This window comes from Mastigoproctus giganteus, chromosome 9 (genome assembly GCF_048544385.1).
Source record: "Mastigoproctus giganteus isolate SK-2022 chromosome 9, ASM4854438v1, whole genome shotgun sequence".
NCBI lineage: Eukaryota > Metazoa > Arthropoda > Arachnida > Uropygi > Thelyphonidae > Mastigoproctus > Mastigoproctus giganteus.
The window spans coordinates 104,047,452-104,064,959 of NC_143583.1; the positions used below are offsets into that span (position 1 = coordinate 104,047,452).

At 37.2% G+C, this 17,508-nt stretch overlaps 1 protein-coding gene across 1 annotated transcript in view; it reads right to left on the reverse strand.

The window, feature by feature from the left end:
- Positions 1 to 17,508, reverse strand: part of LOC150080608 (rho guanine nucleotide exchange factor 18-like) — a 170,890-nt gene that overhangs the window by 355 nt on the left and 153,027 nt on the right. Inside the window, exons 10-11 of the mRNA XM_090380752.1 lie at positions 14,117 to 14,245; positions 83 to 180 (exon numbers count right to left, since the gene is read on the reverse strand). Of these exons, the coding sequence (XP_090236878.1) occupies positions 83 to 180; positions 14,117 to 14,245 (227 nt within the window). The remainder of the gene's footprint in view (positions 1 to 82; positions 181 to 14,116; positions 14,246 to 17,508) is intronic.

Genomic DNA, 17,508 nt, shown 5'->3' on the forward strand with positions numbered 1-17,508 from the left:
CTCTTTGCCTGCAATAATCAACAGCATTTTTACCATGATCTTGATTTAAGAAATGATGGTTAATTTAAAAGATAGACCTTACCTTAACTTGTAAATTTTCTTCTACATGTTCTGTGAAATATTTTTCATCAGGAGAAGGTGTTCTTTCTCCAGAAAACCTCTTTGACAGAAAGAGATCTGCTGTTAAATCCAATAAAAAATTAGTATTTGACAAGTGAATTACAATTTTAATTAAACTTTTCTTACTGTGGTAGAGCTAAAGGCTATCACAATAATATCCTTTGCAAAAATTGCACATTCATTAATTTCTTTTATCACCAAAATTTGTGTTATTTTTAAAAAACAAATCAAAAATAAAAATAATAATTTTTGAAGCTATTTAATACATATAATAATACATATATAAGAGGGTATCAAAAAGTTTGTACCCTTATCTAGAAATATTAGCTCTAGAAAGGTGAAACTTCACAGGAACTTTAATCCTTTTCTATGTACTCTCCACGTATAGTAACACATTTCTCCCATGTATGGATCAGTTGTTTAATACCTTGATCATAGAAGTCTACACTTTTTGCCTGAAACTATGATTTCACTTCATTGATGACTTCCTGAGATGAATCCAAGTGGCATCCATGCAATAGTTTCTTCATTTCTCGAAACAAGAAGTCTGATGGTGCTAGGTCAGGAAAAAGTTCTCAACATCTGCATCACACAAATCCAACAGTTGGTGAGAATAGCAATCTTGGAACCCATCGTGCAGAGACCTTAGACATGTGGAGATGGTCATGTAAAATGCTGTGGGCAGACTCATAACTGATTCCCACTGCATTTGTGATGAAATGAATTGTTACACATCTGTCACTCAGCACCAGCTACTCAACCTTTGCAACTATCTCGCTGTCTGTGGATGATGATGGCCTTCCTTCTCTTGGCTCGTCAAAGACACTTGTGCAAACACTGGAACTCCCCTTTCCATCCTATGACATCCAGTGTCATAGGATGGACAATTCTGCCCATACACCACTTTCATTTCTTCATCAATTTCCTGATTTACTTGCCCTACAAATGCAGGAACTTGATCACTACTCCATATTCCACTTTGTCAACCATAGCGTCCTTCCTCAGATTCCGGGCTCCACCTCTGGTGTACAATCACCTACGGGAATAAAATTTCACGTTAGTTATTGAATATGTAGACAACATATATTAAAAATGGCATCTTCCTACTGATGTTTTATCTAGGTCAGGGTACGAATGTTTTTATACACCCTCGTAATACAGGGTGTGCCATAAGTTGCTTTATGGAAAGAAAATTAACATACATATGTGTAAAGAAAATATATTAGGAAATTCATAGATTAAAACATACTACTGATTAATTCAGCCATACTACAGAGAGCAGAGCAACATCTGTTTATGTGGATTTCCCGAAAATCTCTGCAAACAAGTGATTTCAGCTTGGGTATAGTATGGTTGTTGAAGATCATGTGGGGGCTGTTTGGTCAACCGGTGATGGGGAGCCACAAAATTTATAGTTTAGCCATTGTTTTCATCTTTGTTTCTGGGCTTAAGTCAGGTGATTATTTCAGAGATTATCTGTGATTATCACAGAGGCTTAAGTCAGGTGATTAGTAGACCATTTAATCATCCCATGATATCCTATGCAGACAGAGATTGGTTGGTTGGCTTAATGTTTATTGGCATATCAGAAACATAGGCTATATGTGCCAACAACGATAAATTAATAACAAACGGTAATAAAATCAGTTAAAGGTAGAAAGGCGATAAAAGATTATAGTGACCCATTAAAATTGGTCACTATGTCAAGAAAAGATTTGCCATAGATATATAAAAATATAAAATGATCATAAAAGTATAAGCGATATATAAATACAGTTAAACTTATACATAATAAAAGAGTATATTTTATATAAAAGGAAACAAGTTAATTAATTTTTAAAATGAAATAACAGCCGACACATGGTCATTATAAGACAGTATCTGACTGAGTGTATAGGGTTGAGTCAGACTGTTAAAAGCGGTAAACAGTATGCTCCGTTCATGTCTAAAATGTGGACATTCAGTTAAAATATGTTTATTTGTTAAAACGGTGTCTCAATCCTAGCACATAGGAGGGTCATTCACTCTCAGCAGAAAAGCATGTGTAAGATGGCTATGTCCTATGCAGAGGCGAGCAAGAACAACTTCCTCTCTACAGTTCCTGTGCAGACTAGACTGCCATGTTTGGATTAAAGGCTTAATCTGATACAACTTCTTTATGGCCTGTCCATGCCATGATTGTTGCCAATGGGAATGTATCACTTGCCTGTAGTCTGTATATGAGACCATCAGGCTGTGATCTCTTTGGAATTGTGCTGATCTGGTTGCAGCATCTGCCATATCATTACCCCTGATCCCAACATGGCTTGGGATGCAGCAGAAGCAGATGTCAAAAGTAGATTCAGTAAGAGAATGCAATTTCTGCTAAACTCTGGACAGGACTGGATGAGAATCATATCTCATCATTGATAGAGCCCTGTAGTGTACTTGAAGAATCTGTGTATATCATACACCTTTGATAATTATTAGTTTTTATGTGGTCCAGAGCTAGCTTTATAGCATACAAGTCTGCTGTGTATATACTGCAGTCATACGGAATCTTCTCAGATATTGTGCAGCGTGGGAAGACTGCAGCTGATCCTACAGATGACTCTGAACCATCCATGAAGACAGACAGTAAGTCAGAGTAGGAAGACTGACGGGCAGCATAGAGTTATAGGTAGACAGAGGGTGGTGTGACTGAAATTCCCCCATTAATAAGGGAAAAGATGCATGATGGCAGCCTGCCTTGGTGACTGGGCAACAGCAACATTGTCTACTGTGATGTACAGTTCTCTGAGCAGCTCTTGGTCACGAATACCAAAGGGGCAGTTGACAGTCTGATGGCTGTTATAGAGATTTTCCCATTGTGGTTGGAAAACAAATGTCCACATAGGGTTGTCTGGCGGGGACTACAGTTTAAAAGTATATTTGAGTGAAAATTGCTTTCATCAAAGCAACAAAGGTAGTTCATATGCGTTGACATATAAACTCTGAACAGGGGATGTTCTAAATGCTCCAGTAGCAGTGCGGATGACTTGATGGTGAATTGGGTCTAACCACTGCAGTACACTGTTTCTAGCTGATGAGCACACTTGGGACTCACATAATGTTATTTCGATCGGACAAGTACATGATAGAGATGAAGTAAAATACAGCGGTCTGCTCCCCAGTTATTAGAGGAGATGGCGTGTAAGAGATTCAGTCCCTTGTGCACTTTGTCCGTAGTTGACGGATGTGTGATAAAAATGTTAACTTGTTATCAAATATGAGCCCAACGAATTTTGTCTTAAGTGCTACTGGAATGATGTTTTGCCTGAGCTTGAGTTCTAAATCAGGGTGAAGGTCCTGTTTGTGACAAAAGTGTATGCAAACGGTCTTCTGAGATGAGAACCTGAAACCATTACTCATTGCCCAAGAGTTAACATGGTCAATGGCATTTTGCAGTTGCCTTTCGATAACCCTCATGTTGCATGACTGTGAAAAGATGCTAAAGTCATCAATGAAGAGGGCACTGTTTACAGTAGTAGTAGTAATAGTAGAGGCAACTGATGCAAAAAAGCAAGCTTATATAGCATCAGCCAAAAAAAAAAAAAAAAAAAAAAAACCCATTCCCTCTAAAAGTTTGTCCAGTTCCTCCTTAAATTTATTTAAGCTATCAATTGGAGGAAGTTGTTCCGCAATAGAATTAAATTTGAGAGCAGAAAGTGTAACACTAAGAACTGACCCTTGGGGAATGCTTTCTACTTGGCAGAAAGGTTGAGAGAGAGAGAGAGAGAGAGAGAGAGAGAGAGAGACGACCCCACAAGGACTTGGAATGTGCGGTTTAACAAAATGTTTTTAATAAAAGGGGCTATATGACTCCTAAAGATACCTTTTAAAATTCCAAATTTCCAAGCTGTGTTGTATGCTTTTTCCATATCAAAGATTATCGACACCAGGTGCTCGTATCTGAGGTTTTGAGACTCACTGCCACTTAGTGAGTCTTTTATATGCAGATCCTTAATGCATGGAGAGTTGTTGTTGATAATCAGATTAAGAGTATTGCTTTCTCTGACTGCCTTTCTAATGTGGTGGTATAGAAAACAGTCAACCAATAAATCCACAAAAGTTTTGCTACTGTGTGGATGACCATCTTACAACTTCCAGTCAATATCTGGAAAGTTAAAATCCCTCATTATAAGACATCCTGATTTACTGGCCACCCTATGTGTTTGTATAGCTATTTATTATACTAATCACATTCATTTGGTCTATAACGTACCACTACTTTTATTTTTGTTTTCCAGTGCTTAAGTTACACCAACTCACTCAACATTATGCTGTCCATCTATATCAACGGGGAGCACCGCCCAAGAGTTTATGTGGTTCTTAATCAAGAGCTATGTGGTTCTTAATCAAGAGCTAATCTCCACCCACTCCAATGTCTCATCTGTCCTTTCTGTAAATGTACAAGGTGAGTCACGAAAAAGTAGCCCCGTCAATGAAACTATAATGTGATGCATGCACAAGTGGGTAAATATGTAGTACACTAAAAAGGCCTCTGTGGTCAGGAAATCTATCCATAATTGATGCCACCAACTCTGACCAATTATAACTTTATAAACATAAATAAGATAAAATTAAATTAAAAATAAAATGAAATAAATAAACAAACTCGATTGTAAAATATAGATAATTTAAAATACACATATAAATTCCTATAAAACTTTGAAAATATTAAAAGCATTAAGACCATATTACATTTACACTTTAAAATACTATACATTAGAAACATTAAACCCGTACTACTATAAAACTAACGCTTTCGCCAGCATTTGCTGCCTTCCTTAACGTAAGTAGTGCTGCATCAACAATTCATTATAAAGCACTAAGCCTTCCCAGCAGATCCAGAATGTACTATGGTACCTGCGCATACTCCGTTTCCCATATGTCAACACCGGAAGTGGCACAGGGTTGTATGACCTTGAAATGCTCATCCCTATCCAGGATAATGGTCTCAAACATTACATTAATCCTATAACCCTTATCCCTATTCAAGCTAAGATCACCCAAGATACAAATCCTTAGGCTCTCCAGCCACTTCCGGTTTCAGAAACCCTTTACCTTATCTGTAATTACAGCTCCTTCGGCTGTTATACCATGCCTGGTTTCCCAGGCATGTTCCGCCACGGCCGACCCCGAGACATTAGCCAACCCTAAGTGCCCTACTATGCTCCCCCAGTCTATCGTGTAATCTGCGCTTAGTCTCACCTACATAACATCCCCTACAATCCGGGCACTGAATTTTATAGACAACCCCACTGTTGTCAACTCCCACAACAGGGTCTTTAACTGCCACCATCACCATAGTGCGCAGCTTCCAACCCGGATGCTGCACACAATGTAATTGGTACGACCATAAAATGCAGGCTATTGGCTGTGACATGCCCGGATAGTAGGGAATGTACATGGTGGTGCCAGGTACCCCGAGTACCACGTCCACAACAACCGTCAATCACATTCTGGGTGGTACTCGGAGGGAGGAGGGGGGTACCTGGCACGTGGCCTCATCTTGTTGAAATGTGTGCCACTCCTGCGCTCTTCAAGGGTTAATTGTGTGTGTGTGTAAAAGCTTTCAAATATTGCAAGGTACACGTCTATGTTAACAGTGGTTTCAAAGAAGATGGGCCCTACGATCCACTGTGCTGATATGGCACACCATAGTCCGATTTTTTCATCATGAAGCGGTTCTTTGTGGAGTTGGTGTGGATTTTCAGTTGCCCCAGTACATTGTGTTTTGAGAATTGATGTGTCTGGATAAATGAAACCAGGCTTCATCTGACATAAAATATTGAGTTGGATTGAGCATCCCATCAACGACGCTGTTGAGTAGCCACCTACAATAATTTACACGTTTCACTTTATCTTACTCTTTTCATTCTTGCACACGTTACGCGAAATGGCTTCAAATTTAGAGAGTGCAGTACATGTACACATGTTGCCTGACTTACACTGACTTCCTGGGCTAATTTCCAGGTACTCTTCCTGGGGCTTAATTTCATCCACTCACGAATATCGTGCACTACAGTTGGCGCTCTGTTCTCTTTTGCATTAAGGACACTTCCTGTTTCATGCCACTTCTTCATCAGTTGCTGTATACAGCATTTTGCTGGTATCCTGACAGTGGGGAACTGTTCTGCAAACATTCTTCTTGTTTCCTTAAATGAACTTGTATGCACATATGCCTCAATAATTACAACTCTTTCTTTTCTGGAACTGAATAAGGCATGATGCAGAAAACCCTTACAAACACAAACACACACACACACACAAACGTACATGAGACACAAACTGGATTACGTCTGGCAAGACACTGTCTTCCAACGAGATTGAACTTGAGAGGTGACGCATGCTACTAATCTATGAGAGGAAGATTTGTTTGTGCAGGCGGCTAGTCGTGTGTTGATTGGCTGCTGGTTCTTCCAAGCATGGAGCAGCAGGCTACTTTTTCGTGACTCGCCCTATACTATCCATATTCAAATTCCATATCCCCTATTCCTGAGTGGCACCATATTTCTGATATCCCTACAATGTCCACATCTGATGACCTAACCAATAATACAAATTTCTCAAATTTATTTACTCTACTTCTGGCATCAGTATACAAGTAAGTGCATGTGCATCTGCTTTTTGATAATAACCTTAACATGTCCCATGTAATCGCTTGTCCCATGAGAGCTGTCAGCAGGCCTTGTAATCCCCACAGCTTGTTTTCCTGGTTCCAATAGAAGCATAAGAATCAATTTCACCTCTTCCTACAATTGCTGTAAAACTACACACACACACTGGCCAAAAAAAACTGTGAACCTATTTATTAAGACAGCCACAGACATAAGAAATGTAAATAAATATAAATAAATGCAAAGAAAACTGTGATGCAGGGTAATCATGTGTTGCCTCATTGAGTATAAAGAGTGCACAGGCTGTTTGACTGCAGTAATCGAAGCCAGAATGGGAAAATTGCTATTAAAATCTATCAGACCTTGAAAAAAGGTCTTATTACAGGTGCATGTTTAGCAGAGGCCACAATTCAAGAAACAAAAGACAACTGGTTTCTCAAAAGCATCCATCTCAAAGGTTTTTAATGACTGGAAGCAAGCAGTTCTTCCACATCACAAAGGTGTAAATGGGCAGGAAAACAATACTTCAAAAGCAAAGCTGGCGTACACTAAGAAGGACTGTATAGAAAAATAGGCCATCCAGTGTGCAGCAAATAATATCTAAATCCAACCAAACTCAGAACTGCCTTGTTTCAACCTGTACCATGTGCAGAGAATTGAAGAAATTGGGTATTGGCAGTTGTCTGCCTATTTGGAAGCCACTTGTTTCAGAGAAAAACAGAAAAATCTGTTTGCACTGGTGCTGAGAATGTCTTGATTGGACAGTGGAATAATGGAAGAAAGTGACTTTCTGTGTGTTCAGATGAATCATGATACACTTTTTTTTCGACCAATGGTAGGCAGAGAGTGCAATGAGAATTTCACGAAACGATAGACTCTGCTTGCGTTGTTAAGAAAACTCAGGCATCTGAAGGTGGTTCCATGGTATGAGGAAATGTTTTGTTGGCACAGACTGGATCCTTTGATAATGGTGGAAGGTCGAATGTCACCCAGGGAACACCTGAATTTTGTATCAGATCTACTGGTACAAAATTTTGGTTACTGCATCCTGCAATGTTATTGCAGGATGCAGATCTACTGCATACTGCAATTTTACACTTTATCCTGAAGGTGATGGCCACTTTATGGATGACTGCAACAGCACAATCTTCCAGAATTGTGCAAGAATGGTTCAGAGAGCATGACACAGATTTCCACCATCTTCCCTGGCCTCCACATTTACCTAATCTCAATCCTATTGAGAATGTGTGGGATATACTGTAGAGAGCTATTTGGCAATGAAGTCCTCTTCCTTCAACTTTGTCACAGGTGTGCAATATTTTGCTGCAAGAAGAATGGTTATAATTAGACGAAAAATGCACTAAAACACTTTACAGAATCCATGCTGTGCTACACATTTTCTGTTATTAAAAATAAAGGTGGCCCGATTTGATACTTAATAAAGGTTTGTATTTTTTTTTTTTTTTGGCCAGTGTGTGTATTAGTCTGTGTATCCCTTCAAACTTGCAGTTTTCTCACTCACCTAACACTGCCTCAACAGCATCAGCAAATATTGTTTCAACCCTTTAAAAATTATAGATAATTTTGTATAATTTATCTTGTACTATACGGATAATGATATTAATACCTTATAATTACTATACAGTAATTATAAGCTATCAAAAAGTATACATTTTTCTACTTATTTTTATATTTTTGATGGCTATGAAGAAGATTTCATAAAACTTTTGGTCTAATTATCCAAATTAATACCAGCTTAAAGAATATATTATGAAATAAATAACTTTCAACAAACTAATCTCAGCTACAAAATCAGCACAAAGAAAATTGTAAGTTTAACACAATTAAATAGAAAAAGAAATCTAAAAAATTACTAAAAATATCAAAAAAAACTCATCCAGTTAAGTGCAAGTATCCTTAAAAATAAGTTTTCTACTAACTAACTAGAACTGTAGAGTTCAGGAAAAAGCATTTGTACCCTTTTCTATCCACTTATGATACGGCTGAGGAAAATATAATTTTCATCAATCTTAACAAACAGCAAATATTATAATGCTTTGTCCAACCAATCCTTAAAAACAAAAAAAAAAAAAACCACCTTTTCCAGAGGTCATAACTTTTCCATTGTAAACAACGACCTCCTCTCCAGGAATGCAAATCAGTAGCAGACATAATTCCAGAGCTTCATGAATCAAGAGCTGGTATCTCAACAAAATCCTATAAGACTTGAATGAGAATTTTACCATTATAGTTATTCTCACTCCCAGCTCCTGGAACTGGTGATAAGAACTACAGTAATTAACTAGTTAAGGAATATAGTGAAGGAAGTGAATACAGCAGAGCATATATAAATAATCAGAATATTTAACGAGTATCCTACTTTTCATAGATTTAAATTCATTCAAAAACTTTCCAGTGTTTTTATTAAGAGTTTTCAGATAAGCCATCCTTGTAAGGAAAATGAAAATACTGAATACTGTTCACTCTTGGCAGCCTGAAGAAATATTTTATAGATTACAAGATTTGAAAGACCTCTTATCACTATACAGACATGTATAGTGATAATCATTTAACACTCATTTGAAAAGTTCTGGGTGTGAGTCCTGTCACAGTCCATTGAAAGTTCTGACAGGTTTTTCATAATGTTTGAGTTAGTCTCAAGCAAAGATGTAGGTGTTTTTTTACCTCCTACAAATAGTCAAATTGATCTGTATACACAGTTGCAGAAGACACTGGGAAATTATTAGCCCGAAACTATTTCTCCTAATTGTTCAAGAAAGTGAAATAGGGAACTAAAGCAGTGAAGTAGGGAACTCCCTAATTAACACAAAGCAACAAGGAAATTATCTTGAAGATAATACAGAAGATGTTGCTTCCATCAATCTTCTTTCACATTTTAAAGCAGAAACATTTTTGAAATCAAACTAGGAATTGTAAACCATGATGATGAAATGAACTTCAAACTTTCTTAAATGATATTGATGAAGGCATATCGGGTACACCATTAAAAGTCAGGAAAATGGTAAATATTCACAACCTGCCTATGCTACTTCAAGATGATCTGGAGTTGCAACACAAAAGATCAGAAAAATTATGGTAAAACACTTGTAAATGAAAGGTCTTGCATCTGGGAAATAACATATCCCAAAGGCAACTTTTGGATTATGAGAGAGGAATTAAAGGCAGCCAATAATGAGAAGGACTTTGGGAGTAAGCAGAATTCAAATGCTCCACAAACAAGTGACCAGGAAGGCACTCGTATCTTATCAATGATTTACCATATAACTACATGTAGGAAAAACGAGCTTATAGATGCTATAGCAAAAAGGTTCCTCACTCACATATTAAATATAACCAAGCTAAAATGCAATCACTCTCAAAGTGCTCTCTTTGAGCAGTAATGCACTTTTCTGCCACTGATAAAATTGCTAGTAGCAGTTGTGGAACTATTCTAGCTGAATAATGCAGAGAGCATATCTTGAGCTGCATCAATAACCTCTTTTTTGCAGTGTAAATGATAGCCTCATAAATGTTATTTTATTTTCAGAAAAAAAAAAAAAATTACATAGCAGGTAATTTAAAAAAGGGAGATGATGTAACACAACAGCAATGTGCTACCACATCTCCCCTTTTCTTGACCTTCTGTTATGCAAAAAGGAAGATATGGTAACAGACTAGTGTTGTTTTACCATATCTCCAGTGTTGTGTTTAGTGAGTTCTTGTTTTATGACAAATGACTGGTGTACTGGTACACTGTCATGCAACAACTTCCAATTGTTTGCTGTCCACCAATCTGAGAACTTTTTCCAAATTGCCTCCTGCAGTTGGCCAAATACTTGTATGTATCGTTCCTTGTTCACAGCGACATCTTGAAAATGAATTCACAAGGAATTCATATTTCATTTTTGACAATCATAGCACACAATATCATGATGTTCAAACAAAAAAAAAAAAAACCCTGGAATTCACAAAAACATTTCTATATAATATTGGTGTAGATACACCATAGTTTACCCATAAATTTGAACTACATATGTAGTGTAAAGGCATCATTTTAATTGTATCTCACAATTGTTAAGTTTTTGTTTTCTAATAATGAAAACATTTCATAAATCTCATGAAATGTTTACAGCTTCTGCAAGTTTATCAATAGTCATACAGCAGTTCTGACATATCAGGTGTTCAGCTGCTTCACCTGCTAAACTTTCTCTTCCCTCTTTGGTTCATTCATTTCATGGTAGTCCGAGATGGAGGATCCTCTCTGTAAACTTGAGACTAACTAATTAAGGAATGTACTGAAGGCAGAAGTAAATACAGTAGTGCATATATAAATAGAATCAGATTTAATTTCAGTAATACTGGTATCCTACTTTTCATAGATTTAAATTCATTTGAAACTTTCCACTTTTCTTATAAGAAAAGTGGAAATGTTCATTCTTGACAGCGTGAAGAAATATTGCATGGATAAAATAATTTGAATGACCTTTTTGTCTGTACGATGACAGTCATTTATAACTGATTTTGATTGCTAAGTTTTGGCATTCCAAATGCATCATAAGCAGATCTCCTTGAATGTTGGAAAAATTTGATGTTTATGTAATGTTCCAAATTTGGCATTTTTCACACTCAGAAATTATGATAAAATAAATGCATTTCAAATGTACACAACAGTGAAACATGTACCAAATGATTAACAGACTACTACATGCATGTAGCTGTAGGACTACTGGCTGCAGCTATACATATGTGGTTATTACTGCAGCACTATGCAGCAAGTCTAAGAACTTTTTGATTGTATTACATACATTGGTGTGCAAAATTTAAGGACCAGTCAGGTTTTCACCTGTAGCTTCTCACAGGTTATTGTTATTTTTAGTTTTTAGGAGCATTAGCAACTAAGGCCATATTGCTCCGAGATATGCGGTGGTCATTCCCTGACCTTTCCGCATCCTCCGTATTTGGTGGTGACGGGCTCGAACCCCGGTCTAATCAAGAAGCGTGTGCTACGCACTGCTGCTCCTTCCCACCTGGCTACGGAGGCGCCGCTTCTCACAGGAGTGGCCTGGATATGGGAAAAGCATACCAAAGGAACCTAGTGAGGTACAGAAATGATGAAGGAAACAACACCAACACAACAATGGAAACAAAACGGTACAGAGGGACTTTATTCAAAAATGGCAACATAGCACTGGCTGACATGATACAGATGCATCACTGCTAAAGATGGAACAAAGGGAAGAAGGGGGGGGGGTCCTCAGTAGGAGATTATGGCCATCCCTAATGTCAATGCAGGTTTTGCACTGCCTGTCCATACTTAGAACAATGTTGTTATAAGTTCTTGTGGTAATATCGTCCATTCCTCTGTCAGTGCCACCTTCAGCTGGTGAACATTTTCTTGTGGGTGTGGACGTGCCACTAGGCATCTCCCCAGAGCGTCCCATATGTGTTTGATGGGATTTAGATCGGCAGAACGGGCAGGCCAATCCATATAAACAATGTCCTCACTTTCGAAAAGCATATCAACAACTGCAGTATGATGGGGTGTGGCGTTATCATCCATAAACATGAACTCAGGGCCAACACAGACGAACATGGAGAAGGATTACCTCAGTACAGTAACATGCACCCGGTTACAGTACCACTTTCCAGTATCTGGAGTTGTGTATATCCATCCAAGATAATGCCTCCCCAGACAAGAACACCTCGACCGCCATATCGATCTCTTTCAGTGATGTTTGTGGGGTGATACCGTGTGCCAACCTCTTGCCAGATTAGCTGACGTCCAGAATCGCTGCTGAGACTGAATCTACTCTCATCAGTAAAGAGTACCTTAAGTAAAGATTTTTTGGTTGTAATCTTTAGAAATAGTGTTGGTCCTTAAGTTTTGCATACCAGTATAGTTCTGTTATGTGGGTCAAGTGTAATACCACACTTGAAATATAAAATTCAGGCTGGAAGTTACATTTGAAGGTTGTTTTTGTATTGTATTATGGAAGCTACATCTGGATGATCCTTTTGCATGGCTGAAGGATGTGCAAAAGGATGCTCCTATAGAAGGCTTTGACAATATGGTTTGCAGAGATTGGAAAGTAGACACTGGGGGGGGGACGGAAACACCTGATCGAGATATATATAAGGCTCTAAAGGGAATAAGTAAAATGAATGTGAGGAGCATGTTCTTATTGGGGAAGCAAGTCAGGAAGCATAATAAAGAGACAGAACATATCTCAGGAAGTTTACCATTAGCCAAATTTGCTGAAGTTTAGAGTTTGGTGGAAAGGAGGAATTAGATGGGTAGACTTTGATTGGAAAGGTTTTTTTTTTTTTTTTTTGGCAGATGCTGCAAAAGTCTAGTATCCATACATCATATAGTTATTCTAATGACAATACAAATGCTAGCTCTTCATATAGATGTGCATAAAAAATATGATAGCAATTTTTCAGAAAGTATCTCCAGACAACCATCATTGTTACAAATTTGGAGACTGTTAATATGAAAAAAAGTCTATCTTCACTGTCTTTCTTTTTTTTTTTTTTTTTGAGATATTCTGCTGAAATGCTTTTGCTTATACTTGAAATATAGTATATTCATTTATGTGTGATTAACTGCTGGTCAGTAAGCTCATCCAAGGTTTTTCTTTGGGGAAGACTGAGGATCAGAGATACTACTTTGATGCAGAGAAAATTATTAGTTTTAAAATTATAATTAAAAGTAAAAATGTTTTAATTTTTTTGTTGTTTTAATTGAGTCTCCTTTTGGTAAGGTAGGGGATGAGGATCACTCTGGCAGTACTCCTCCTGCCAGGAAGGAGTACTGATCTTAATCAGGAAAGTGTACTCCCAGTGCTAGTCAATCTTTGATTATATAATGTAGTGGACTACAAACAACTTGTATTGTGCAATAACTGATTTTGACTACAACTACTACCTTGGATGAAATCCAAAGGTGGTAGTTGCAGTAAAAAAAATCAGTTATTGCATGATTATTGCAGAAGAGAAGGTGGTCAAGTTTTGCCCACCCCCCATGTGAATGTCATCTTTTAGGGCTTCTGTAAGAGTACAACAAAGAGCTTTCATATTCCTGGAAACTTTGTCTAATCAAAGAAAGTGGCATTGAATATTAATCACAATATCATGTAGCTTTCTACACTCACAAATATGTCTCTACTTGAATGCACAGATTAAATTTGAACAACCTTCATATATAAAAGCTGCCAATATTGTTTGTACATTATCCAATAAACTAAAGAAGAAATTATATGACATTGCACACTAGTTAAACTTATAAAGCTGAAGGCAGAATGATAAATTAACATCAAATGCTGCACATAAAATCAGGGTAATAGCTGAATTACCTTCAGATGACTGTAAATAAGCAGAGGGAACAACTGATATACATGAAGCATCCTGATTTTTACTTTCTCTGATAAAACTGTAATTTTGTTTTAAACTAGACACATATAATGCACTGGCTAGTCTGGACACTAAAAAATAAAGGAAAAATATATTTTTATTATCCAAAAAACTATAAAATTCATCAATATATCACACAAAGTGAAAATAAAAATATATGCATCTTTATTTCCATATATATTTCTGAGTATATCAGATATATCACATCAACACTTTCTTATCTTTCGATCACAAACCAGATCGGACCTTTACGTAAGGGAAAGGGGATAGTATTAAATACACCAGCTGCTGTTGCAGATGAACTCAACAGTTATTTTGCATCGATATTTACAAATGAAAAGCCTTTTGTGGCAATGGGAAATTGTGGGAGTGAAGTTAAAAAATATGTAATTAATGATATTGAAATTTCGCAAGATTATTTAATGAAAAAACTTTCAAGCCTACAGACCAGTAAGGCTCCTGGAGTTGATGGAATATACCCTATAATCTTAAGGGAGGCGGCAAGCAAGTGCATTGAACCATTGAGGCTAATAATGCGAGCATCACTAGACTCTGGGGAGATTCCCTTGGATTGGAAAAGTGACAATGTATCTCCCATACATAAGGGTGGCTCTAAAGGTGAAGTTGGAAATTATCTACCTGTCAGTCTGACTTAAGTAGTAGGGAAAATCATGGAGGCAATGATCAAGGGTGGAATTCAGGATCATTTGGATTGAATTGAAATTCTCAAGGATTCTCGGCACGGTTTTGTAAAGGGAAAATCATGTTTAACAAATCTGGTTCGCTATTTTGAAAGGGTCACTCGCAAGCTGGATTTAGGGAATAATTTCAACATTGTTTATTTAGGTTTCAGCAAAGCTTTTGACTCAGTCCCACATGAGCGGTTGCTTTATAAGCTAGAACAGGTTGGAATCACTGGGAAAATCCTTAGATGGATAGAAGGATGGCTTCAGGGCAGGAGGCAGAGGGTTGTGATAAATGGCTATTCCTCAGATTGTGTTGATGTAAGAAGTGGGGTTCCCCAAGGATCAACTGGAGTTTAGTGGAGTTCAACTAAACCCAGTACTGGAGGAAAGGGACTTGGGTGTTACAATACGGTCAGACATGAAATTCTCTGAGCACTGTAAACAGGTTGCAAGGAAGACCTGTGGTGTCCTATCGATGATCTATCGAACTTTTGCAAGTAGAGATAGGGACGTGATAATCCCATTATATAAGGCTTATGTTAGACCACACTTGGAATACTGTGTTCAAGTATGGAGATCGCACCTAAAGTATTAGTATTAGTAACAACCACATCGTGCATTATGCTGCACCAGCCAAAAAAAAAAAAAAAAAAAATCCGAACAAAACAACGATAAAAACAAAAAAAAAAAAATAAATAAATAACTAAATAATAATAATAAAAAAAAAAAAAAAAAGGAAATTAAACCTATCATCCTATGCGCTTCCCTTACCCGAAAGTACTATCCAGATGACCTTTGAATTTCCCCAAACTATCGGCTTCTACCACCCATGAAGGCAACCTATTCCAGTAATTTATAACTCGCTGGCTAAAATAAAACTTCCTGCAGTCCAATCTAAACATTTCCCCCCCCCGTAACTTGAATTTATGTCCCCTAGTTCTAGCATCATTTATAATTTTGAAAATTTTGTCCTCATTCATTTTACCGATGCCTCTCAGAGCCTTAAACACCTCAATCAAATCTCCTCTAAGGTGTCTAGTTTCCAAACTCTGCAACCCACATATTCGAAGTCTTTCTTCATAAGGATGTCCTTTTGCCGATCTCACCATGCCGAGAGCGAAAGAGAAAACCAAGTTTTTTAGATGCAGAGGATGCAATATTTGTAATGTGCTTGTGCCAAGAGAGATTACAAGTCAGGGTAATCCCCAAAAGAGATACAGTCTGTCCTCGTATAGCACGATAGTTGCGTTCCTAGAAACCCTCGTGCAATGCAAAATCGTGCAATATAAACAACAGGCCCTATGGGAAAAGTAGGGTTAGGTGCCGACCACCCAAGATTGAACACACATTTGGAACCAAAACATTACCAAACACAATAAATAATCGGGTAATTTTAATCGTTATAAAATACGTAAGTATTTTATAACGATTAAAATACGTAATAAAAATAATATTATATTATAATAAAGTATTTTTAGTATTTTTTAATACTAAAAAAGTATTTTTTACGGATAAAATACGTATTTTATTCGTAAAAAATTTATTATATTAAATAAAATAGTCGTAATAAAATACTTACGTATTTTATAATACGTAAGTATAAATTATAATACGTAAGTCGTAATAAAATATTGCTAATGCTTTTGCTTCTATCGTAAGCAAACTTGCTTTTTGTTTGATTTTCTGTCCAAACAGATGACAGCCGTTCCATCTCTTCCAATTCTTTGTGTCTTAATCTAATGGATTTTAATTACACTTTGAGTTGTTCCCGCTATGAAAGTTGTTTTTATTTTCTCTGCATTCTGTAATTCTCCGCGTTGCTTCATTTAGGTCTGTAGCACGTGCAATATCACATGGTCTTTCATTTCGCTTAAAGCGTTTCACAATTTCATATTTTTCTCTATCAACAGAAGCGGACTGGTCATAAGTCTTACGGGGGAAACCACGGTGGGCCGGAGGCCGGTGTGATTTTGGCCATAAACCGTAGTATGAGGCCACTACAGATTTTCCCGGGTAAGAATTTTTGACCCAGTCCGCCTCTGTTTATTGATATTGCTTCTTTTTTTTTCTCTCTGAATCTGCAGTGTCTTAGCCAGGACGCTTCCTTTTCACACCTTTTAAGTATTTTACTCATTTTTAGGGAATAAAGCACAATTACAAAACGAGGAGGCACGCTTGATACACATAAACAAAGCTGCGCACGTGTAGCAACTGAATAAACAACACCGTAAAGGCCGAGATACACTATTAACACCTCACATTTTACTTAAGCACATTTCTTGGGGTTACTACCATAAAACAATAAAAACAATTTCCAGTTGCGTTTCTGCTAGTGGAATCTGTTATAAACTGGTAGTAAACTCGATCTGATTGCATTTACGATTATACCGATAACTGGAATTGTGTTGGTTTTTACGTTATTATGGTGAAATGTGTTTCCCCTTCACTGATATAAAACACATAAATACATTTTCAGAATCTTCTTCGTTCCTATCGTGTTGCGTTCAGTTGGGGTAATTCAGCATTCGACTGCCATTTCTTGTAAACACAAAGGCGAATCGTGTATAAGCGAATTCGGTTCGTGTTATATAAGATAACGTTCCCCTATTTATAAATCGTGTATGATCGAATTCGTGTAATGCAAACAC